Source organism: Tenrec ecaudatus, chromosome 9, assembly GCF_050624435.1.
Source record: "Tenrec ecaudatus isolate mTenEca1 chromosome 9, mTenEca1.hap1, whole genome shotgun sequence".
NCBI classification, from domain to species: domain Eukaryota; kingdom Metazoa; phylum Chordata; class Mammalia; order Afrosoricida; family Tenrecidae; genus Tenrec; species Tenrec ecaudatus.
In genome coordinates, this window is record NC_134538.1 from 780,805 (window position 1) to 804,602 (window position 23,798).

The 23,798-nt window shown below is 50.8% G+C and overlaps 1 protein-coding gene across 3 annotated transcripts in view; it reads right to left on the minus strand.

Annotated features, from left to right (window-relative positions):
- Window positions 1-567: 567 nt before the first annotated feature.
- WDR93 (WD repeat domain 93) overlaps window positions 568-23,798 on the minus strand; it is a 95,680-nt gene continuing 72,449 nt past the window's right edge. For 2 of the 3 annotated variants that reach the window (XM_075557833.1, XM_075557835.1), the window contains 10 exons: window positions 19,450-19,621; window positions 17,577-17,647; window positions 16,970-17,056; window positions 14,759-14,878; window positions 13,352-13,565; window positions 7,162-7,225; window positions 5,981-6,137; window positions 5,459-5,660; window positions 2,854-3,002; window positions 568-833 (listed from right to left, as the gene is read on the minus strand). In XM_075557833.1, coding sequence (XP_075413948.1) covers window positions 763-833; window positions 2,854-3,002; window positions 5,459-5,660; window positions 5,981-6,137; window positions 7,162-7,225; window positions 13,352-13,565; window positions 14,759-14,878; window positions 16,970-17,056; window positions 17,577-17,647; window positions 19,450-19,621 — 1,307 coding nt within the window. In that variant the 3' untranslated portion in view covers window positions 568-762. The remainder of the gene's footprint in view (window positions 834-2,853; window positions 3,003-5,458; window positions 5,661-5,980; window positions 6,138-7,161; window positions 7,226-13,351; window positions 13,566-14,758; window positions 14,879-16,969; window positions 17,057-17,576; window positions 17,648-19,449; window positions 19,622-23,798) is intronic. The other variant, XM_075557834.1, reaches the window with a different exon arrangement.

Genomic DNA, 23,798 nt, shown 5'->3' on the forward strand with positions numbered 1-23,798 from the left:
GGTGACAGGGACGTGGTTAGCCATCTGTAGTTCTCAGTGGAACCACGTGGTGTCCTCAGAGAGGCAGACCGGTCCCTTGAGCTGCTGAGGACCAGAGCCTTTGTCCAGATCTCTGAGGAAGGGCAGCTTCTAAAGAAGAGGAAGGAGCCGAGCCCCTCAGCCCCTAAGGCCTCTAGGGTCCCCTGGCCAGCAGGAGGGGACAAAGAAGCACCTGTTGCCTTGACAGCTTGCCCAAGCTCTGCCTCGCACCCTGTGTGGCTTCCGGCAGTCAGTCACTCACCCTTGCTGAGCCCGGAAACTTTAGAGCAATTCCCGACCGATTTTGAACCAGCGTAGAGTGGAGAATAGAGCGGGTGGAGAGGAAAGAGGGCCCTATCGCAACTGGAGCATGTTGGGGAATCTCACTCATTTGATGACAGTGGATCCCCCAGACCTATACGGCAGTGGCCTTCAGAAGACCTGGGACTCTAGTCAGAATCATTAGCTGGGCCCTGCTGGGGTCAGGGTAGGGCAGGAATAATGAGATGTACACCAAAGAGACCTGACTTCTGCAAGCAACACCACTGTTTATTTGGGCAGTACATTCTGCCCACCCAAGGATTCTGACAAGAGGCTCCGGGTTGAAGGGCTCCAAAACAGCACCCAGGTCCCTTGGGCCTGAGGAGCTCAGCAGCTGTCACTGTGCTGGGTCCGCAGATGCCCTTGACTGCAGGCGCCTCCCCCGCAGGCCGAGTCACTTGAGAGAGCCCCCTTTCTGCAGCATCAGGGAGTACCGCCGAAGTCGTGTCCAGTGCTCCTGCTCCCGCACCGTGTTCTTCCCCAGCTTCTGGAAACTGTGGGCACACAACGGGTGAGGAGAGGGACCCACTTTGTGCCAACCGTAACCACCCAGGATGACACATTGGCTTCAGCCTGGTGTGTACCGGGCACCGATAAATCTAGCACACTAGACCGTGAGGGTGTAGAAGGGGTGGGGAACTTAGGGAAGAGAAGCCCAATTTAAATCCATCAGAATGTCAACAAGTCCATCCGGCAAACATGTCTTCGGCAGCACCTCATCAGCTCAGGAAGGGTGACAGCAGAGGGACATTGGCAGCACGATGCACCTCACTGCTACGAGTTGATGCCCAGGACAGTGACCCTGCAGGCCAGGGCAGAGCGCCTGTGTGCATCTAAAACTGCTACCCTTGATGGGAGTAGAGAGCGTCCTCTTGCTCCCACAGAACAGCTGGTGGTTTCCAACTGCTGACCTTGCAGTTAGCAGCCCAGCCTGTCATTCAGCCCTGTGTACTCAGAGGGCAACGGCTACCCAGAAAGGAAGGGGGGAGCGACCCTGTCCAGAGATGAAACGTTTCACTGGAGGTTTTGCGAAACCAAGAGTTGTTTGTTTTGAAGACTAACAGGGGCGGGGCATAGTGGGGAGGGAGTAAGAGGAGGGCGCCACCCTAAACATTTTGCCCCAGCCCAAAGTGAGCGGGAGAGCTTGTTAGGAGCTTCGGACCAACAGGATGGGGCACTGCTGAGAGGAGAGACAGTGAGTTGAAACGTGTCTATAGGGGCTGGGGTCTTTTTCAAAGAGAATGCCCAAATAAACGGCATGCACACACACAATGCCTGGAACCTGGCTGAAACAAGGAAGCGAAGCTTGCCTTTATTCCCATTCAACAGTCTGACTATGTGGGGAAGTCGTGAGGAAGCCGTGGTTCAGTTCCGACAGGGTGGTTTTGCTCCGGGGAGGGAGCCATGAGGTTCCTTGAGCTGGTCATAGGGCTGCCCACCCTCTGCCCAGGGAGCTGGTAGGGCAGCCACCCCTGAGACCCACCTCCTGAAAGAAAGCCAGGTGGACAGAACTTGCGGCTTCCTTGGCCTTGTATTTGGCCAGAAATAAAGGGGGAGGAGGTCGTGTTGTGAGCTTGAAATGACAAGCTTGGTGGTTCAAACCTATCACTTGCTCTGCCAGCAAAAGAAGTGGTCTACTCCCATAATATGAGTCAGAATTGGTTTGTGGCAGTGGGATTGGTTTCTGGGGAAAGGGGGTAAAAAGGTGTCTTCTTTTTGTCTGCTGGCTGGTGTCCTGAAATTGCTCTTCTTGTCATCAAAGTAAGGAGGACCCAGGCAGCCAGGCTGGGCAGTAAAGCAGACAACACAGAGTCGGGTGGAAGCAGCACCACCTGGAGGTCTGGGCAAACATCGGCACCGGTGCCTCCTTCCAAAATCCTGAGTGTTTGCTCCTTCCACACTGACGAAAGTGGCACAACAATTGGGACAGCCTTTTGCAAGTTGGAAACTTTTGGTGTATTAGCACATGATCCACTACCTTAAAGTTTCACCTTGTTTGGGGGCCCAGGAGTCTGTCTCAACCTCAAGGAATAAGAAGGGGGGTGAGGAGGTGATGGGGATGAAAGCCCTTTGACCTGGATGGAGATTTGTGGGCAAGATTAATGATGATCCAGGCCGTGGATGATTACTGAAAGTTCTTCCCACAGCTGCCATGTAGTTGACATTTCTCATCAGATGACGTGAGGGGCGAGGGAAGCGTGTTCTTTGGAAAAGAACGCAGGGCAGGTAACAGTTTCTTTCAATCAAAATCTTCCAACTTCTCTCTAGAACCGGATTCAGGATGGGGTTGTCATGAGGGATGTAATCTGAATACTGTGACTTGGCCCCACTAAGTGTTTCATCAAATCGGATCTGTCTAAGGGCGCCCCCCAACCACACACTGTGCCCCCTTCCACTCAGTCCTCCACTGCGGCCTCCTAGTTCCCCAAGGGCCCAGAGTTCACCCTGCTTTCTCAGTGCCGGGTTTGGTCAGCCTGGCCGATCCAGCCCTCTTCCCGACAGAAGGTTTCTCACCGGCATTCCTCTCCACCCCAACCTTGTGGGGTCTTCCTGGAGGGAAGTCGGAGGGCGGGGGGTTGTGATGCCAAGGAGCTAAGCTGTGTTGCCAGAGAGGAGAGACAGCTGGGTAGGAGGATGCCAGGAGGCCTCTGGTATTCTGGATCCTGCGAAGGTCAGGGCAGAAATGACTCTTCTCGATATTAGAACAGTTCCCACCATCAGAGAATTACGCACCCCTTCCCAGACGACTCTTATGCAGGCAGTGTGTGAGGTTTACAAGGAGGGTTTTTCTGGACAAACAAACATCAAATGATATTCTTGAGTGGCATAAAGCCAGACATAAAAGGGAATATGAAAAATGGCCTCAGCTTAGTAGCGACACCTGGAAGGACGGCATCCCGGAAGGAAACGCATGCGCACAGCACGGGTCCTGTGCTGCCTTTTGGTCTAGGGACAAGAGTTCTTAAACTCTTCTTATTTGTTATGTTTCTGAATTCTTCACATTTCTGTAAGGGTCTAGATACCCGGTATCAGAAAGAATCGAATTTTTTAAATGCAGGATGACTCTGCTATGGTAATTATTCTACACCTGAAGCAACTCTGGGGGACAAAGGAAGGCTCAGGGGTGTCTGAGGACCGGTGAGGGGTGTAGCTGAGGGACTGAGGCACGGCAGTAGGAGGTGAGCCTTTGAAACATCGGATAAAGTGGGGCTCACCCTTTCTCAGCTAGTAAAAAGGGGGGGATTAGGTGAGAAATGGGAGCTTGTCAAATGAGCTCATTCCAGGAGCCTCGCCAAGAGAGCGATCAGGAAGCTCCACGCCAGTGACAGACCCCACCCAGGAACACAGCTGGGGACACCCAGAAAAAGGCCCCCCTGCCCCCGCCCTGGAAAACAGCCTTGTCACAGCTGTGGCCTCGCTTTGCACTCTACTTTTGCGTTTTGTTTCATGCCTGCCTTCATCCATTTATCTAAATGCATCTTCGTGGCAGGAAAGCTACAAATAGGGAAAGACAATGCAAAGAACCGTTCAGACTAGTGGCATTCATATAGTGAGTCCTCCTTCACGCACACTCTAAAGTTACAGCTATAACGGATAGATGCTAAAGTTGTTCGCCAGCGGCAGCCCCATCGTCAGTCGCTGTGGAGTCGACACCTACCCCTTAGTGTCCCAACATGGACCCCAATAGAACTGTGCTTATTGGTGCTTCGCGAGGAGCCAAATTCATTCCTGGGACGTTCTGAACATCGCCACTAGGTGGCCCTCCCTGCTTTCCCTCTCCTGCCTGCACTGCCAGCGAGGGAGGCAAACTGGACTACAGGCACTAGGCTCACCCAGTGTTCAAACCCTTCAGCTGCTTCCTGGGCGACAGACCAGGCTTTCGACTCCCGTAAAGAGCTGCAGTCTCAGAAGCCCACAAGAGCCGTTCCAGCCTGTCCTACGAGGCATGAGCTGGAATCAACTCGATGGCAGTGAGTTTCGGTTTGGAGTTTGGGGAGGCAACCCATCACCCCCCTCGTCTTGTTGCTCACGTTGCGTGAGCTCTCGGCTCTGCTCATTCAGACCCCACGCCCGGTGGAAGGAGACACTGCCCAGTCCGGCACCATGGGAACCATCCCCTCCCCACTCTTGGCTGTGGATCAGCCACTGTGATCTACAGGCATTTCATGCTCTTATTTCCCAAAGTAGCCTTCTTCCCAGCCTGGCTTAGTCCGAAGGCTCCGTTGAAACCTGGTCAGCATCCTAGCAACACACAAAGCACCAGTAACAGGTGGGCAGCAGTGCCGCACAGGAAGTGCCCTGGCGGGGAAACAGAATTTGGGTCTCCCACCAAGCCATCATTGTCACACAAACCAAACCAGCGGCTGGGGAGTTGACACTGACCCATGGGCACCTGGCTAGAGGGGAGGGACGTGAGATTAGGGTCGGCAAACATTTTCTGTGAAGGGCCAGATAGTAAGCATTTGCGGCTTGACAGGTCATCTGATCTCTGTTTCAGCTCTTCAGCTCTGCAGTATCAGCAGCTCATAATCAGACAGGGAAAATGTGTCACCAAATAAGGTGCTCTGGTGGTGTAGTGGTTATACACTGGGCTGCTAACCACGAGGTCAGCAGTTTGAAACCACCAGAAACTCCAAGGGAAAGAAGTGAGGCTTTCTAACCCCAGGACGCATTCCAGTCTCGGAAACCCTCAGGAGCAGTAAGAAGTTCTATCGTGTCCTATAGGGTCACTGTGTCCCCTATGAGGTGGCATCATCCCCGTGGCAGGGAGTGTTTGGTTTGGTTTTGGCCTTCCAATAAAACTTTATTTACAGAAACAGCCGCTGGGCTGGATTTGTCCTTCTCCGTCTTAAATTATGATTTCTAATAGAATGATTTTAAGAGGAGAAAGTAGAAAGAAAAGATAGTACTGATAAACCGCACCTCGTGGAAGCCCTTCTCTTCAATCAGCCAAAGCCATGACTCCTTTCCTACCAACCTGCACCGAGAGTGGTTCCTGGGACAGAGTGTGGTGACATCGCTTTCTACCGGAGAATTTAAATGCCGAGAGGCTTACCGTCAGTCACAGCCGGTTTCCCTCAGCCCAGACACGGGCAGGTTTCGCAGCAGAATGCCTCACCTGTCCTGAAGGAAGTGCTCACATCTCTTCTCCAGAGAAAGCACCGGGAAGGCTGCCTTGTGAGATGCGAAGTCACTCTGAGGGATGAGGCAGCTCTCTAAGATCTCTTCCAGGAGGGCGTGCGCCTCGAAGTTAAAGTAGAAAATAGAATTTCGGATCTTTCCAGCCGCGTCCTTGCGTTCCGTGTCATCTAGGCGGTCGTCTGGGGAGACAGCAGGCCATGTTCACTATGTTGGCCGCGTTCTCGGTGGTCTGTGTGGGGCAGGGTGGTCTGCAGAGCACGAGGCCCCAGGCCCAGGTGGTGGGCACATGGGGCTGCTCTCTGTTTTCAAAGGCTGGGCATCTGGGCGGGGCCAGGGGGGCTCCTGTCCGCTGACAGACCTCACCTTTACACAAAGTCGTCCCTCCTGGCCTGTGGTGGGTGGGGAGGGGTCTGGGCGGGGCTGCCTTTGCCAGGTGGAGCATTAGGAAGTCAGGGAAATGGGCCGTGGCCACAGGTCACGATGTGCTCGCCTTCCATACCTCGAAGCAGGAAACACGGATGGTGTGAGGACACGACAAAGACCGGCTTCCGGGCGGCGGCCAGGCGGTGGGGTCTGGGCAGAGCAAAGGCACAGACGGGCTCAGCCTTGGCCACGTTCATGAGGCGCACAGAGCCGTCCCAGGAGAAGATGAGCAGCTGGGAAGGAAGGGAAGGGCTGCGTGTGGGGACGTCGGCGGACTCTCGCCCACACGGGAAGCTTCGCTGAAGCACGGGGCCCTCCCTGGGGTCCATCTTCCTAGAAGCCCTCCCTCAGCTTCGGGGACCTAGTCTCCCATGCCTCAGTCCCTGCTGTGAGCTCGCCTTCCTCTGCCTGCAGCACCCTCGGGAGACCTCCTTCCTCTTCAGCTCCTCTCTGCCTAGGCGTTCTCTGGCTCCAGCCACCACTGGCTCGGGGTCTGCTGAGCTCTGGGTCTGCCTGTCCAGCTGGGCTCTCTCGGGACCTCCTTGGGATTGCCTACAGGTCACTTGCAATCAGGAGGGCCACACTTGGAGGCACAGGAACCCCTCCCCGTGGGACTAGTCCAGCCACAAATGCCTGTGGATTCTATCCCCTCACATGCAGCAAACCACTCTCATCCCTGCTCTGTACGAGCTGTGCCCCCCCCCACCCCCCTGGGTCAAACCCCATCTGAAGCAAGGTCAAGCCCATCCCATTTGCCCCCTGTGGCTTAGCCCCTGGCCCAGCCTGCAGCCATGCCCCTACCACCACCTCCCAATGTGGCCTGCAGCTGTGCTGAGCTTCCCTTACTGCCTGTGGACACCCAGAGCTCTCTTGCCCCCTGGTGGCTGCCTTCTTAGCTCCCCTGGCTCAGCTAAGGTCAGCGACGCTATCAGCTCCTCCATAAAATGCCATCCTCATCCCTGCTGACTGTCCAGACTCTACCCCCACAGCATTCGCCCCACAATCCTTCACGGCCCTTCTTGTGCTAGCAGGGATGCAGTGGGGGGTACCCGGCAGGGGGAGATTGCTTGGTGACTTGTCAGCCTTTCCAATTCAGAGAACTGGAGGCTCCCCGAGGGCAGGGACATTGTCTTTCATAGCTGTGTACCCCAAAGCTAGTCCAGTGCCTGGCACCTTGTAGGTCTTCAGAGAATATTATTTGAAAGGAAGGAAATGAGCAGATTGACTGAGAAGGACTGCCAGGCACTGGGCACCTACCATGCCAGGTAAGGCTGGGACTGGGGCCACCGCACAGACGGTTTCGTTCACGTGCTTTCTGGACCTGCAGGAGCAAGCAGACACACAGACATTCTGCTTCCGGAAGAGTTCCATGGTGTTATTGGTCTCTCCTGGGCAGAACCCCTGGAGAAGCTCTTTTACATGGGCACTAGGAAAAGCCTAGTCCACTGCTCACAGCAGACGAAACTAGGAGCACCCCAAATATCCATTGGTAGGAAGATGGTTAAGTGATTGGGGTTTATTTTAAAATGCAATGAAATAAGCAAAAAAAATTAGTATTGCTATAAAAAGAATAGAAACCTTTATCCAACAAAATATATCAAAACGGGCAGCTAGTGTTTCTTGACATAGCTTCCATCTAGGTCTAGATACACTGCTGAAGGAGTTTTGTTTCATTGTTTTCAATCTCATTCTTTCCCAAATAAATTGGTGCTCCTCTCTTGGCGCCACACTGAAAACGGTGGTTTTAGCACCTGGGGCCCTCACATTGTGCTCCTTTTCAGTGCGTGCCTTGGGGTGCAGGCGTGACAGCAGGGCGGGAGGGTGACGGCATATGCTTTCCCAGTGACATTCGTGGGGAACACGCTTGCTGTCCTTGAAGAAGGAGCAGGGGCACTGGCGTGATGCAAACACACCCCTCGACTTTCCTGCACTCTTCCTTTCAAGCGATGTTTTCAAAGTTCTTAAAGCTTCTTCACAATCAGCCCCTGACACCATCCTGTGTCTGCTGAGAAAACCCATCAAGAGGACCCTTTAGGGATCCCCAAGCACTCCCCACACCTGCTCAGCTGACCTCTCTGCCTGGAGCTGAACTGATCCAGCAGATCTGCTCAGAAGCCCCCATATTTTGACTGGACCTTGTTCTGTGGATTGTATTGGTAAATCCAAGACTCATTCCTCGTTATGACTCATTCTATAAAAATTCCATAAAATCATCTTCACTAGCTTCTTGCTTGAAAGCCTGATAGAAAGATCAGCTCTTGAACTAACTCATCTCTGCATGACATTTGGGGTACCTATCAGCCCCAAAGCTTGGGAAGGCCAACATGTGCGTTTAAAATTTAAAAAAACCAACCCAGGTGACCATGGATATCCATGGTCAGTCTGCGGCTCCTCCGCCACTTTCTGCACTTCCACCGCCATTTCTTCGTTCCTTGGGATTAGTGGTCTTCCTGTTCTTGCTACCTTTGATAGCTCCCTGGCCTTTCTTAAAATGCTTGATACATCTAAAATCTCGATACATTTATGGAGGACAGGACTCCCACAAATTCCCTACAAAGCTTTAATGATTTGGGAAGATATCGACTAGAGTTTTGTTCCAAAATTGATGTTTGCCCTGATTTCCAAATAGAATTCTCTGTGGCACAGAAAGAATATAGATATGTATATATTCTGGTTTCTACATGCACAACTTTACCATGAAGAAGTCCTGTTTAAACTGGTCTGTATGACCAGTGGGTAACTGCTGACAGGTTCTCTCAGTGATACACTGGTCTGAGTCTCTTTAGGGTCTCTTCAAAACAAAGGTCCCTCACAGCTGTGGCTTCCGAGGGCATCGGCTGGGTCAGTTCCACCCCCCACAGAGAGGTCAGCTCCAAGGGATATGGCTGTGGAGGCTGTTCTTGAGCATTCCACAGGGGCAGTTCCTCACAGGACATAGGACAATCACGAAGGCTCATTATGAAGAAGCTTGAACAAGGAAAACTAGACTGGTGCCGGGGAGGAGACGAGCCAATCAGGGTGCAGGTAGCAACGATGAAACATACAACTTTCCTCTAGTTCTTCCTCCCACCCACTATCATAATCCCAATTCTACCTTACAAATCTGGCTAGAACATGTACACTGGTACAGATAGGAACTGGAAACACAGGGAATCCAGGACGGATGATCCCTTCAGGACCAGTGGTGTGAGTGGCGATACTGGGAGGGTGGAGGGAGCGTGGGGTAGAATGGGGGTACTGATTACAAGGATCTACATGTGACCTCCTCCCTGGGGGATGGACAACAGAAAAGTGGGTGAAGGGAGACATCAGACAGGGCAAGATATGACAAAATAATAATTTATAAATTATCAAAGGTTCATGAGGGAGGGGGAGGCAGGGAGGGAAGGGAAAATGAGGAGCTGATGCCAGGGCCTTAAGTGGAGAGCAAATGTTTTGAGAATGATGAGGGCAATGAATGTACAGATGTGCTTTGCACAATTGATGTATGGATGGATTGTGATGAGAGTTGTATGAGCCCCTAATAAAATGATTAAAAAATAAAAGAAAACTAGACTGGTGATAAAAAAAAAATGGTCAGGAAAGTTGCCCCGAGGAATTTCCCCTTTAGGACAAGGCGCATGGTCAAGCCAATCACAGCAGGTCCCTCCTCCAGGCCAGGAGTGCCAGGATTGCTGAGTGAAGCTGAAGCAGCCAACCTTGAGGGCAAGGGCCGTGGTGTGGGAGACAGTACCAGCTGCGGCAGTCAGTCCCATTCCACAGACAGGAATTCCTACGGAGGGGTGGGCCATCACTGGATTCCTCAACAGCAGGGCAGTACTTGACCCAACCTTAGAAAAGTCGCACTATGTCAGGTCAGCTCTCGTCCCTCCACAGCCGATCTGTTCAGTCAGGATCTGAAGACCCAGCGCCGGGGGACAGCAAACAGAGCCATCACCACAGATGAGGGCAACTTTATTCTGCATGCCCCCAAAACCTTCTGGGAGCCACTAAGACGGGAGGAGATCATCAGCACACAAAGCAAGTCTCTATATTTTTAAGGCACCGAAGGAGATGAAGCCAAATGACGTACTGAGAGAACTTGTCTGCAGCCATCCACTGGTCACAGAAGCATGAGAAACAGGTTTTGTTTGGAATAAACCAATTGTGTTAGGCAGGGTTCTCTAGAGAAACGGAACCAGGACACATGACTCCACAGATAAAAGGATAAGAATCCTTTCAGTGAGCAGGATAGGAATCCTACACAGTGGGGAGGAATGAAACCGCAAACTCGTCCACAGAGGGCCCAGTGCAACTCCATTCCACGGAACACATGACATTTTGAAGTTCCTTCCACTCCTGCGGTGACTGGTCCAAGGCCAAAGAAACCATGGAATGTGCCCTCAGGCAAGACAAGCAGGTGGGCAGCTAGAGCAGGCAGAGAAGTTGAGTGGCAGCAGCAGCAGCGGCGGCTGCGGCGGCTAGTCGAGCGGGAGCGGAGGAAGCAGTCCGATGGATCCTCAAGAACCGCTGAGAACGGAACAGCAAGGGAATGGAGTGGCAAGGTCCCCAGGGAATGCTGAAAGTGGACTTCGGGGCCAGGGCGTGGTGCCCCAACAGACTGGACTGGAAAACGCTCCTAAGGGCCAGCAAACGATCCCTGAACTAACTACAAGCTTTTCTCTTGTGAACTGTTTTATTCTGTTCTTTGTCAGTGGTTTGTTTTTGTTGTTTTGTTGTCTGGTTGTATACTGTTGCTTTGTTTTCCTCTGTCTAGTTTTCGTGCATGTTAGTGACTCCACAGGTCTGTCTGAATAGGACAGGCTGGATGAACTATCTGGAGGAAAAACAACGGGACCGACAGTTTTGGGGGGACTTGGGGTGGGGGGGTAGGAGGGGGTAAGGAAGTGGTGTTAACAAACCCAGGGACAAGGGAAAACATGGGACCCCAAAGGGTAGAGAAGTGGGAGCGGCAGGCCTGCTGGGAAATGATCAAGGGTAAGGTTGCTTAGAGAAGAGGTATACTCTAGCCCAGGTGGCGATGAAGCATGGTAGTAGGGCAGGAGGAAAGTCAAGAGAGATGGAGGAAAGAGCTAGGAGTCAAAGGGCATTCATGGAGGTCTAGACAAAGACATGTACATGCAAATATATATAGGAGGATGGGGAAATAGATCTATGTGTCTATATTTATAGGTCAAGTATTAAGGTGGCGGAAGGACCTTGGGCCTCTACTCAAACACTCCCTCAATGCATGAATACCTTCTTTTATTAAATTGGAACTCTATGATGCTCACTCTCCCGACACAACGGCTGGAGCCAAAGTGTGTGAACAAGTAAATGTGGTGAAGAAAGCTGATGGTGCCCGGCTATCAAAAGAGATAGTGACTGGGGTCTTAAAGGCTTGAAGATAAACAAGCGGCCATCTAGCTCAGAAGCAACAAAGTCCACATGGAAGAACACACCAGCCTGAGTGAGCGAGTGGTCCCAAAGGGATCAGTTACCAGGCATCAAAGAACAAAAAATCATATCATTGACTGCACACCTCCATGATAGGATCGCTGAAGACAAATGGGTGCATAAGCAAATGTGGTGAAGAAAGCTGATGGTGCCCGGCTATCAAAAGAGATAGTGTCTGGGGTCTTAAAGGCTTGAAGGTGAACAAGCGGCCATCTAGCTCAGAAGCAAATAAGCCCACATGGAAGAAGCACACCGGCCAGTGCGATCATGAGGTGCCCAAGGGACCAGGTATAAGGCATCATGCAAAAAAAAAAAAGATATAAGTGTGTGTATGTATGTGTATATATGTGTATATGTATATATGTATGTATATATATGTATATATATATCATATTAAATGAAGGGGGAAGTGCAGAGTGGAGACCCAAGGCCCAAGTGTCGACCAATGGAGATCCCCTCATAGAGGAGTTTAGGAGAGGAGATGGGTTAATTAGGGTGTGAGGTAGTATCGATGAAGAACACAGCTTTCCCCCGGATCCTGGATGCTTCCTCCCCCCCACTACCATGATCCGAATTCTACCTTGCAGGGCTGGATAGGACAGAGGCTGTACACTGGTGCATATGAGGGTTGGAGGTACAGGGAATCCAGGGTGGATGATACCTTCAGGACCAAGGGTGTGAGGGACGATGCTGGGAGAGTGGAGGGTGAGTGGGTTGGAAAGGGGGAACTGATTACAAGGATCCACATGTGACCTCTTCCCTGGGAGAGGGACAGCAGAGAGGGGGGGAAGGGAGACTCCGGATAGGGCAAGATATGACAAAACAACGATGTATAAATTACCAAGGGCATATGAGGGAGGGGGGAAGGGGGAGAGAGGAGGGGAAAAAAAAAGAGGACCTGATGCAGGGGGCTTAAGTGGAGAGCAGGTGCCTTGAGAATGATTGGGGCGGGGAATGTATGGATGTGCTTTATACAATTGATGTATGTATATGTATGGATTGTGGTAAGAGTTGTATGAGTCCCTAATAAAATGTAAAAAAAAAAAAAAAAAAAAAGAACCGCTGAGAAACAGGTCTCGATGGGACCTCAAGCTCTAAGCTTGGCAAGGAGACAAGATCCGATCCACAGGTTGGCTCGGTTCACAATAAGGCAGCGCACGTTGGATGAGCTCCGGCAGCAGAGCATCGGTCCCCCAGCCAGGGAGAAAGAGGGAAGAAAGCCATTTATCTTGCACCCTCCCATCAAACTGCAACCTGAGGAAACTGCATCCACATGTTCCCATGGAAACCTAGTTGGCACAATAACCATAGCACTCGGGCATGTATGAACTGGAGGTCCTGTAAGAGTATGTTTGGGACTCTTCTCTGGCATGACGATAGGCTGCTTCATGTGACCAGCCTTGCCCAGTGAGATAGGCAAACTGAGCCCCGGCCAAATTGCTGTCTGAAGCCAGTCAGCATTGGGTGGTTTGCTATGAAGCAATCCATACCTCAAAGGCAGTTACCTTCCAGGGAAGAGGGAGAAGGATGAAATCCAGCAACAGTCTGCAGGGAGCCTTGATGGAACTGGAAATGATCTGTCTGTCTTAGGCTTGGGGTTGGGGAGAGGGACTTGTAGCTCCTTATTCTTCACACTGGATACATAAATTGTATTGATTCATTCACCAGCTGAAAACCTCTTAAATGTTAAGAACAAACCCGGAAGGAAACCGATGAAAGATTAGACGATTTTTTTAAACAGAAATAAAATCCTATTTTTTTCTAAGAAATAGAATTCTCTTTATGATGATCCAGGATGTGAAAATAGTAATTTGTATCATTGCACACATTTTTTTTCATCACCTAAAGCAGAAAACAAGCCATTGGTGATCTTGAGACGCTGTCTGGGAAAGTGATGACTGGGGGGCAAGTGGGGCCCCTGCGGCTGGTGGTGAGGTGGTTGTTTTGATACTGCCAAGTGCCACCATCTGTCTGGTGACCCTTTGCTCCATCCTGCCCTCCAGCCACTGACCTCTCAACAAGCACACTGATGGTGGGTCCTTGGGTCCCTGTGGCCGTCACCAGGTGGATGGAGGCGTCTGTGCCCAGCACCACGCATTTCATTTTGGATTTCACTGGCTCCTCGGGGTACATGTTCAGCCGTTCACGAACCACGAAGTAGTGCAGGAAGTGAATGCTCTGACAGAGACAGCCCTCGGGGAGAGCAACGACCCCATAGGGGAAGCCTGGGGAACCAAAAACACCACACAAACAGGTTTGAACAGGGGTTGGGCGCCAACACGGATGCAGGGGCTGTGACCAGCGAGCACAGCAGGGACTTGTAGGTGTGGGGCAAAACCAGAGCTCTGAGGGGGACGGGGACCGCCCCGTGTCTTTTGGGAAAAGGAACGGGTCCCTTTCTGAGGCAACTCCTTTGTGTATTGATAGAGGGGTTGAAGAGGTCAACTAAGCCCTGGAGGAGGCTAGAGCCAGCACTGGGACAGCCCAGGTGGGTCCTGAGTGGAGGCTGACAGCTGACTGTAGAGGCTCATCAGTAGCAGAGGAGGTGTTTCAGAAGGAAAGGAGGTCTTTGTGTGTGTGCCCAAGCAAGAATCCCTCGACATTCAGCAGAATGAAGACCAGTGAATGGGCAAGAGCTTGTGGAGTCCCATCATTCTTCCTCCTCTGGGGTCTTTTTGGCGGTCACGATCGTGTGGCTGGTGCAGTACACAAATTCAGAAGGGTCTGTGGTCCATATTGATCTTAGTGCCATGTGGCAGAAGAGCGGGATGGAGACTCCCCGGGACAGGCCGGTCCATAGGGAGCAGGGTGTTCCCACTGGGTTGTTTTCTGACCTCGCTGCTAGGAGGGCTGCCTACCTCATGCTCAAGTGAAACCCGCGTCCAATGGTAAGATGATAAGGCACTGATTCATGAATCACTGTTTTAAAAGTTTGGTTAGCATCGACACCTCTCTAGCAGCTGATCGATCTGGGGTAAATGGACAGACAGGTGATTGATTTTTTGCACCCGAATGAATGGCCTCAGCCCTGGGGGTGTTGCTGGTTTTGAGCTGAGGGCTTCCTAAATGTCGCTTAGCTCCAGTACCAAACCCGAGTGGATAAGCAGGAAAGTCTGTGGGCTGGGAAGCGGTGAGGGAAGCCATCAGCCCCTCCCAGAGGGGTGCTAGATAAGGCAGGCAATGGACCTGGTACAGATCAAGCCTGCAGAAGTAGGTGGGGGGTGTAAAGATTCAGTTTGAAGTATGTGCAAGGGATGCCTATTGACTGAATGAGCGAGGCAGCAGAGACACACCCCAAGGGGGGCTTCAAGGACTTGGGGGGTAACAGAAGGCCGCAATCTTCACAAGGGTTCCGGAGTTCTGGGAGCCCGTTGCCTGGCGCCCCACGTGAGCGTTAGGCAGTGAAGCGGGCACTCACCTTCGGCCAGGTTCCACAGTGTGAGCACACCGTCCTCGCAGGCCAATACCAGGTCGGAGCAGGAGCTGCTGACCGCCGAGGCTACGATGGGTGCTGCACATGGCCACACGCCTTCGGGGTCTGGAGGTGGGAGGACACTACTTACCAGGCTGCCCCCCTGGGCCCCAAGCCTGCCCATCGACTCCACCCGGACACTGGAGAGCCAGGCAAGTCTACTTCCTGGGCGTGTAGGCACGAAAGCACCTTCCAGCACTCAGCCGGCTCCCTGCCCGCTACACAGTGCTCCCCTCTTCCCTCAGGGGAGCATCCCTGGGAGTTGCAGTTATTATTCTGCTGCGCATGTTGAATAAGAATTTGCTCAAAAAAATATTCAGAAATCAATTTTGGTGAAGAGGCACAACTTGTTTTACCCCGACTGACTTTTAGAGATGTGGATTGCATCTAAATCATAGTGTCTTGAAAAACAATATTTGAAAGCATGGAGAATAACATATGAATTCTTTTCCAAATAAATGTAAACAAATAACAAATGGAGTAGCTCACTTTAAAATAGATGGCTTTCCCGGAAAGCATTTTCATCTACTGAATAGCTAATTAAACAGCCTGAGTTCATATTGGGAAAAATGTACTCTCTTCTTTGTGTATCATACTAAAAACAATGGAAATGTGGATTCCTTTCTTCCACTTTGCCTCCTAAAAGAATTTATTAGACTTACTTTAGAAATAAAGTGATTTAAAATGAAAAAAAAATGTAAAAGGAATTTGCTTGGTGCTAAAGATGGTGGTCAGAATTTTACCTGCGTAATTTAGTTGAGTTCTCTCAAAGAGATCCTAGAAGTTAGGTCCAGTAACACTTTTAAGGATGAGGAGACTGAGGCAGAGATAAAAATGGGCTACCCATGTTTGGGTCGGGTCCAGACCATGCAGCCGCTTCCCCCAGCTCTCCTGACAGATAGCCTGCTGGACTGTGTGGCCCTTGTCCCCCGCCTCTCAAGGCCAGAGCTGGACTGTGCAGCCCCTGCCTCCAGCATTCCAAGGAGCTTCTCTCTCCGGGCCGGGTCTGTCCAGCCCCTTCCCTCAGTGTTCCGGGATGATTTATTCACAGACCACATCCAGACTCAGACCCTGCAGCGGCAGCACCAGAAGGCCTTCCTTCCCCTTATCAGCCCATACGTCCTTGGCTCAAGCCTCACTGCCAGCTCTATTTCTCTGACCTAACTCCTTGGGTCTCGGAACCTGCCCAGGGGCTCAAAATGCCCCGCCCCCTTTCTCTGCTCTCCCTTCCCTCCCAGAAGTTCTTTCCCTGCCTCGGTAAAGTCTTTCTCAACTTCACATTCCTGGCTGAATTCTACCTCTGCTGGGCATCTCCGTCTCCAACCTCTCAGCCCAGTCAGTATAAAAGCTTAGATGAGAAGCGAGGCTGCTTGGGAGAGGAATTAAAGGAATGTAATCGCTTCTCTGACTTTTCTAACAGTACTCCTGAAGCATAACACTGAATTATACCACAAAGTGAACTCGCTTATATGACTGCTTCTCTGAATTTGTGGAACACAGACACAAGGGGGCTTCAAAAAGTTGGTATATATAAAAGAATGAATGAACAGCTACAGATATTTTTCTATGAACTTTTGAGGACACATGGACACGGACACATACACGAGATCCCATGTCCACTGTCACTGAGATGGATTCTGACTCACAGGGACCCTAGGGGACAGAGAACTGTCCCATAAGGGTTCCCACACTGGAAATCGTTACAGGACCTGAGGAGAGGCTTGGGGGGTGGGGGGTGGGGATTTGAATGAGTGACACCACCACTACCTTAGTGTTTTTCCATTTCAAAGAGCTTTTATATTCAGAAACTCTGGATTTCACTATTCACAGCAAATGTCGGCACTGGATAAAAACGGTCTAACTAGCTCCTATTTCAGACCACAAAATAGGGGACCAGGACAGCGAAATGACTAACCTGGGCCACAGGATTTACGGGAGGTGGGCCCCTGTGACAGGAACTGGCCTTCCAGTCACGCCATCTTTCACCTTAGCTGCCTAAGGGATCCCATGAACCTATCCTTGGAGGCATGATCATTCCAGGTTAGACCCCGGGGTTACACCACAACACCAAGCTCCCCCCGTCTGGGGCCCCACACTCCTAGGAACGCCCCTGAAGCAGGTGTGCTCAGGGCCCTGCGCAGTTCGGCAGTAACGTACCAACTTTGTCCTTCAGAGTCCGGTTAAGTGAATAGAGGAGGAAATTATGACTCCCGGACCAGTACACACCGAGGAGACAGGCTGCCCCTGAGAAAGGAGAGAAGAAAGACACAGGGTCGCCTTCCCATCGGTTCAGCGGGTGTTAGCCCAAGAGGAAGCTGGTTTGAAATCCAAAATGGTTGGTTCTAATGGGCACCACCCACTAGAAAGATGGGCTTCCCAGAGAGGAGGGGCTGGCACGATCCTGAGGGCTGACTCTAGGGCCCACCAGCCTATGTAGGCAGGAAGTGTGGTCACAAGGGCACTTAGGCTGCTTCATGCCCACTTGGCTGCAAATTTATATCTAGAAGTAGACTGGGGGGATGGGCACTCATCCCCTCTTCCCTGGAGACAGCACCAGCCTGTACTACCAGGAAGTGTGGGCTCAGGGACCCAAATCCAAACGGAAACCCGTTAAGTTACAGCTAACAGCTCAAATTCCACCTTTACCCCCTCCCACCAACAATCATCCAAACCCTGGGCCAAGCAGGGTTTGCTCTGTGGAAGTCCCTAGAGGGGAGCTTTGCAGAAGGATGACCCAAGGGGCACAGCACCCCAGGAAACTCACCTGAGGGGCTCTTGACTTCCGTTGGCATGGCAAAAACCGAGCTCAGGGGCAGGAAATGGAAGGTAGCCACGCTGGAAGGGAGAAGACATCCGTTAGAGCAACGGGAGGCTCTTTGGCAAGGAGAGGAGCTGGTAGATCCGAGGACTCAGGCAGAGGGCTGGTGACGATGGCCTTCCTCCTGTTGCTGGGCAGGCCACCAGGCAGAGCGCCTTTTATGGCTGGTTCTGGTGGGACAAGCAGACCCGGGACCTGCTGAGGGCAGGGGGAGACCTGAACTGCCACGATCCATGTGAGTGGGACTAGCTTCAGACATCACCGTGAACATGGACAGGTTGAGGTGCTGGAGATGTTCCCAGACCAGTGGGGTGCAGGGCAGCACCCCCACCCCAGAAGGGTTTTTTCTTGGAAATCAGCTGTGTCCTGAGAAAGGATTCCTTCACTTACAAAGCTTCCTTATTCTCTTCCCCTGGGGACAAGACAACCTGTGGGGTGCTGGTTGATCAGCTCTCTGAGAAAAGAAGATAAATCCTGACTTAGAGGGTGTGCGGATTTCTCTGGAGTAAATCAGCCTACCATGAGCAAAGTGCCAACTGACATGCAAACTTCTTCAGTCATCTCGGTAGCTGGTCAGGGGATCCAGCTCAGGGCACCACGAAGCCTTGCTATGGTCCCAGGGCAGGCGACCATCGCTATAGCTGCTATAACCGAGCCTCGGTAGCTTGAGGAGTTCCAGGCCCACTTGGCAATGAGAGGAGCGGTTTCTCTTTGCACCCACCCACTTGGGAGCCCACCCCAGCTGTGAGAGATGACACTCCAGGGAGAGAGCCAGCCCAGCTCACACCCATCAGCAGCCTCGGCTCTGTTTTCACCATTGACACACAGGAGGGTAAATGAGGCCCTAACTGCCGACCAAGGTGCGGGCAGCGACACACGTCAAGAAGCACACACACAGGTTACACTTCTAGACTGGAAGCAAATGGAGAGGAATGGGAACAGTGGCGGCTGACGTTCTTCAGGACCACCTGTGGTTTTTAGATCATCTAGAAAAAAAAGTTTTTTCCTCTCTACCCACTACCATGATCCGAATTCTACCTTGCAAGTCTGCATAGAGCAGAGGATGTACACTGGTGCAGATAGGAGCTGCAGGCACAGGGAATCCAGGGCGGATGATACCTTCAGGACCAGGGGTGTGAGGGGTGATACTGGGAGAATAGAGGGTGAGTGGTTTGGAAAAGGGGAACCGATTACAAGGATCCACATGAGACCTCCTCCCTGGGGGACAGACAACAGAAAAGGGGTGAAGGGAGACGTTGGACAGTGCAAGATATGACAAAATAATAATTTATAAATTATCAAGGGCTCATGAGGGAGGAGGGAGCGGGGAGGGAGGGGAAAATGAGGACCTGATGCCAAGGGCTTAAGTGGAGAGCAAATGCTTTGAAAATGATGAGGGCAAAGAATGTACAGATGTGCGTTACACAGTTGATGTATGTATGGATTGTGATAAGAGTTGTATGAGCCCCTGATAAAACGTTTAAAAGAAAGAAAGAAAATATTTTGAAAAAATATGTCCTGTGTCAAACTAAAACAAATTCTGTTCTGAGTCTCCACAAGCACATCGCTTTCTTTTAAATCGCTGTCATCTTTGTTCTAACAAGATTTAAACCGTCTATACAGTGTCTCAAAAGATCTGCTGACATTTCCTGAAAAGCCTCCTCTCTCAGAGAGCGTTTCGGGCTGGGCTGCGTGGAGCAGCTCGTGTGTGTGTGTGTGTGTGTGTGTGCGTGTGCGTGTGCGTGTGCGTGTGCATGTGCGTGCGCGCGCGCGCCAGGAGAAGAGGAGCCTGGCGGCTCCAGGTGGTCCTCTTACTCACCTGAGTGGCTCCTCCTCCCAGTCCCCTTCCAGGTATTTCTTGTACGTGGCGTTGAACACAGCCCTTTGTTGCTCCCACTGACTGTCCTTGATGAAGTGGTTCTGGCCAGAGCCCAGCCCAGAGCTGTCCTCGATCTTGGCAAAGACTTCCAGGGGGCTCTTAAATGTGGTGCCTGAGGTAACAATCGTTTGGAATTAATCAAGTTACTGGACTTCCCTCTCTGGCCCATTTCCCCTCCCATGCTTCCCATCAGCCTTGCTCAGCACCTTGGTCTGTGACACCCCATGCTCAGCCTTCTCCCCTGTTCCACACACGCACCAAGCCCAGGAAGAGTAGATGCTTCTACAGCTCCACCCCCATCATTTCCTCGGTTGATGCTGTGGACATCAAGGTCTATGATGCTCCTGGAGACCTAAAATCGCCGGTGTCACCTCCCCAGCTAAGCTGGGCACCAAGCCACTCCCCGCTCAGCAGCCCTGCTGAAAGCCCACATGACCAGGCAATCCCATTGTCTCCTCAGGCGGATGTGTAGCCAACTGCTTTCATTTAACGACCTATTTCCCCCCTGGCAATCCGTTTCCTCCCACTCCCCCTGCCAATAACCTTTCATTTCCTTTTGTTCGTCTGGTGCTAATCCCACAGTGGAGCCAGATGATCTATGTTCCGGTTCACACTCCGAGAGCCAGAACTTTGCTCTCTTTGGAAGGTGCTTATGTCCTGCAAGTTGGCCAATAGGCCCCACCGTGCTCTAGGCCCCTCACGAGGGCAAACCGTGGCCAGCAGTTTCTTGCACAACTCATTAGAGGGAGCCCTCTTGGTAGAAACAAATGTGTGCTATAAGGCAGTAGTGCCTAAGTCTGGTCCCAGATCACCCGTTTGACCACCTGGAAACTTGTTAGCGTAGCCAATTCTCAGTCTCCAACCCTGATCTGTTGACACCGAAACTCAGCTGCTGGGGTCCAACACTCCAAATGATTCTGCGATTGATTGCTAGAGTTTGAAAACAGCCCGTAGGTACTGTACCCCAAAACCCACACCACTTGCCACAGAGCTGATTCCAACTCCGGTAGCCCTAAGTGTTACAGAGTAGATCTGCTCCATAGAGCCAGCTTTCCTTTCACGGGGCCACTGGCCGGGTTCCAAGAGCCAGCCCCTCGGTCAGCAGTCAAGCACTTAGCTGTTTGTGTCCCCGGGGGCCTGGTAGGTACGACACCCCTTGCTTTTTCATTTGACAGTGCCTTTTGGAGATCACTTCATAATGCTTATTATTTATTCAAGCTTTTAGATTGTGAAATGTATCATGTTCAGAAAGCGCATGAACGTAGCTCTTAGGAAATGATTCTAATGTAAACATCTAGTAGTCTCTACTTAGGCCGAAAATGGAACCCAGCCAGGTACTTAGAAGCTTCCGGAAGGGTTCCTTTCCCATCCTAACTCCTTCTCTCTGCCCAAGAAGCAACAGCTTTCCTGTCTTTTATTGCAAGCCTTGCATTTCTTTATGTAGTCTGCCTCTCAATTAGGCGTGTTGGTTTAAAATCAGATGTGTGAAGGTTTTACTCTTTCACTCTACTTATTCAATGTGAATGGTAAACAAATGCATTCACGAAGTACCAGAATTACGATATGCAACCTGTGACGTGCAGATGACACAACCTGGCTTGCTGAAAGCCAAGAGTACTTGAAGCACTCGCTGATGAAGAGCAAAGAGTGCAGCCTTCCTTTTGGTTTACAAGTCAAAGTAAAGAAAACAGCAAATAGACACTTAACACCATCGCTTCGTTTTACCAGACTTTGAATTATGCGCTAACGGAGCCGAGCAGCATTAATTCTATATCGGTTCTCCTGTGCTCAATATGACGCACGTTTCGGAGAATTACCCACTTCGCTTAATGAGCTGCGGTTGCTTCATTTTCTTGGCTGTGTAGTATTCCATTGAACGCATAGACCACAATGCAGCTGAACTCTTATTGAGGGACATTTCAGTTGTTTCGGGTTATTTAAAACAGTACCATGATTAATATCCTTGTACGTGTCTCTTGGTCCCTATTTACTTGCCAACCTAGAGGGTGTACACCTAGAGTCACAGTGATCTGCTTGACCTGGCTTGCTCAGGAATTTCCTAGGGTTAGCAATGTCAGTGGCACATCCCAGGAACCCTGGAGCCCTGGGCAAACTGATGGTCCACACCCTCGCTAACACGCTGTGTGGTCAGCCTTTAAAACATGTAGCTATTCTGGTGTGTAGCGATCTCTTCTTGTGCTTTCACTCTGCATTTTGTCTATAACTGATGATGCTGGGTATCTTTTCATGTGCATTAGTCAGTTGAATGTTTTATTTTATGGTCTGTATAATATTCTTCACTGGCTTGGTACTAGGTTATCTTTTTCTTAATCTATAGAAATCCCTTATACATTGTGGCTATGGATTATATATGTTTCCACTCCATGGTTTATGCTTTCATGATCTATTTTTGGAGGGGAGGTTGGCATTTAAAAAATTATTATTAATCATTTTCTTGGGGGGGGCTCTAAAAAATCTTATGACAATCCATCATTCAATTTTATTAAGCAAAGTTGTACATATGTTGCAACATTTCCAAAACACTTTATTTCTACTTGAGCTCTTGGTATCAGCTCCTCTTTTTCCCCCTCCCTTCCCTACCATCCCATCCTCATGAATCCTTGATCAAGTATGTTATTGCTATTATTTCATGTCTTACACTGTCCATTGTGCCCCTTTACCCACATTTCTGTTATTCATTCCCCTGGGGGGGTGGACTATATATCCAACCATGTGATAGGCTCCCCCATTCTTCCCCTTCACCGCCACACCTACCATCCCCCTACCCTCATATCATCGCTACTGTCACTACTGTTCTTTAGGGGTTTACCTGTCCCCAATTCTGTGTGTCAAGAGCTCTTATCTGTACTAATGTGTGTACTCCGGTCTAGCCAGATTTGTCAGGTAGAACTGGGTCATGGTAGTGGGGAGGAAGCATGCAGGACCTAGAGGAATGATGTGTGTTTCATCAGTGCTATACTGCACCCTGGTTGAATTGTCCCTTCCTTGTAACCATTCTGTGGGGGGATATCCAATTGTCTACAAATGGGCTTTGGGACTCCCCTCCAACCCCCTTCATTCACATCGATATAATGGCTTGTTTGGGATATTTTGATACCTGATATGTGATACTTTTGACACCTCATGATCACACAGGCTGGTGTGCTTCTTCCATGTGGGCCTAGTTGCTTCCCTGCTAGATGGCTCCTTGTTTCACTTCAAGCCTTTAAGACTCCAGACACTATATCTTTTGATAGCTGGGCATCCACTTTCTTCACACACTTGCTTATGCACCCATTTTGTTTTCAGTGATCGTGTTGGGAAGGTGAGTATCAAAGAGTGCCAAGTTATTAGAACAAAGTGTTCTTGTGTTAAGGAAGGCCTTGAGTAGAGGCCCAAAGTCCGTCTGCTATCTTAATACTTATAAATATATGTACATTGGCCTCTATCCCTTTCAATATAAATATATTTGCATATATACATGCCTATAGCTATACCTCTGTAAATAGCTTTTTCCTCCTAGTTCTCTCCTCTCTTTCCTTTCACCTTTCTCCTGCTCCACCATCCTGCTCACCCTCGACTTGGCTCTCAGTAATTCCTCTTAGATACGCTGCACTTGATCAAACCCCACCAGGCCTCCTTGCCATCACTGTTAGATCTCTTGTTGTTTCTTCATCCTACGTTTGTTGGCTTCCCCCACCCCCTCTCCTCCCTCCCCTCCCCATCCTCTCCCATGTTCCCCCTGGACCACCGTCCCATTGTTTCCTCCTTGGGATTGTTTGTCTTGCCTGTCTGATATAGACAGACATAGGGCGGGAAAAGAAACAAACCCATAAAAAACCGATCCTTCCAGGTCTGTCTGCTGATCCATATGAGTGTTTCCCAATAGGGTCTGATGAGGTGCCAAGCCCTGTCCCCCGAGTCAAAAGTCTATTTTTAGGATTCCCAGGGGACTTGACTACTTTGCTCCCCTTGCTACCCTGTTACACCCCCTTCACATTTCACCCTGCTGTGTGTGGGGCAGACCGGGCTCACTTTCTGCACAGTGTCTCCAGTGCTGTCCCCCATAGCGCCATGGGTCAGTGAGGGCACGTCCTGTCTTGGGATGGGGTCGACCGACAGTCCTCTCTCTGCACTGGCTGCTCCAAGCAGGGATGTTGTCCCTGGGCCTGGGTAGGCCAAGATGAGGTTCTCTCTCTCTCCTTCTCCCTCCCTCTCCCTCTCCTAGTGCTTTCATAATCTTAATGGTGTCTTTCAATGACTAGAAGTTCTTAATTTTTTTTATTTTG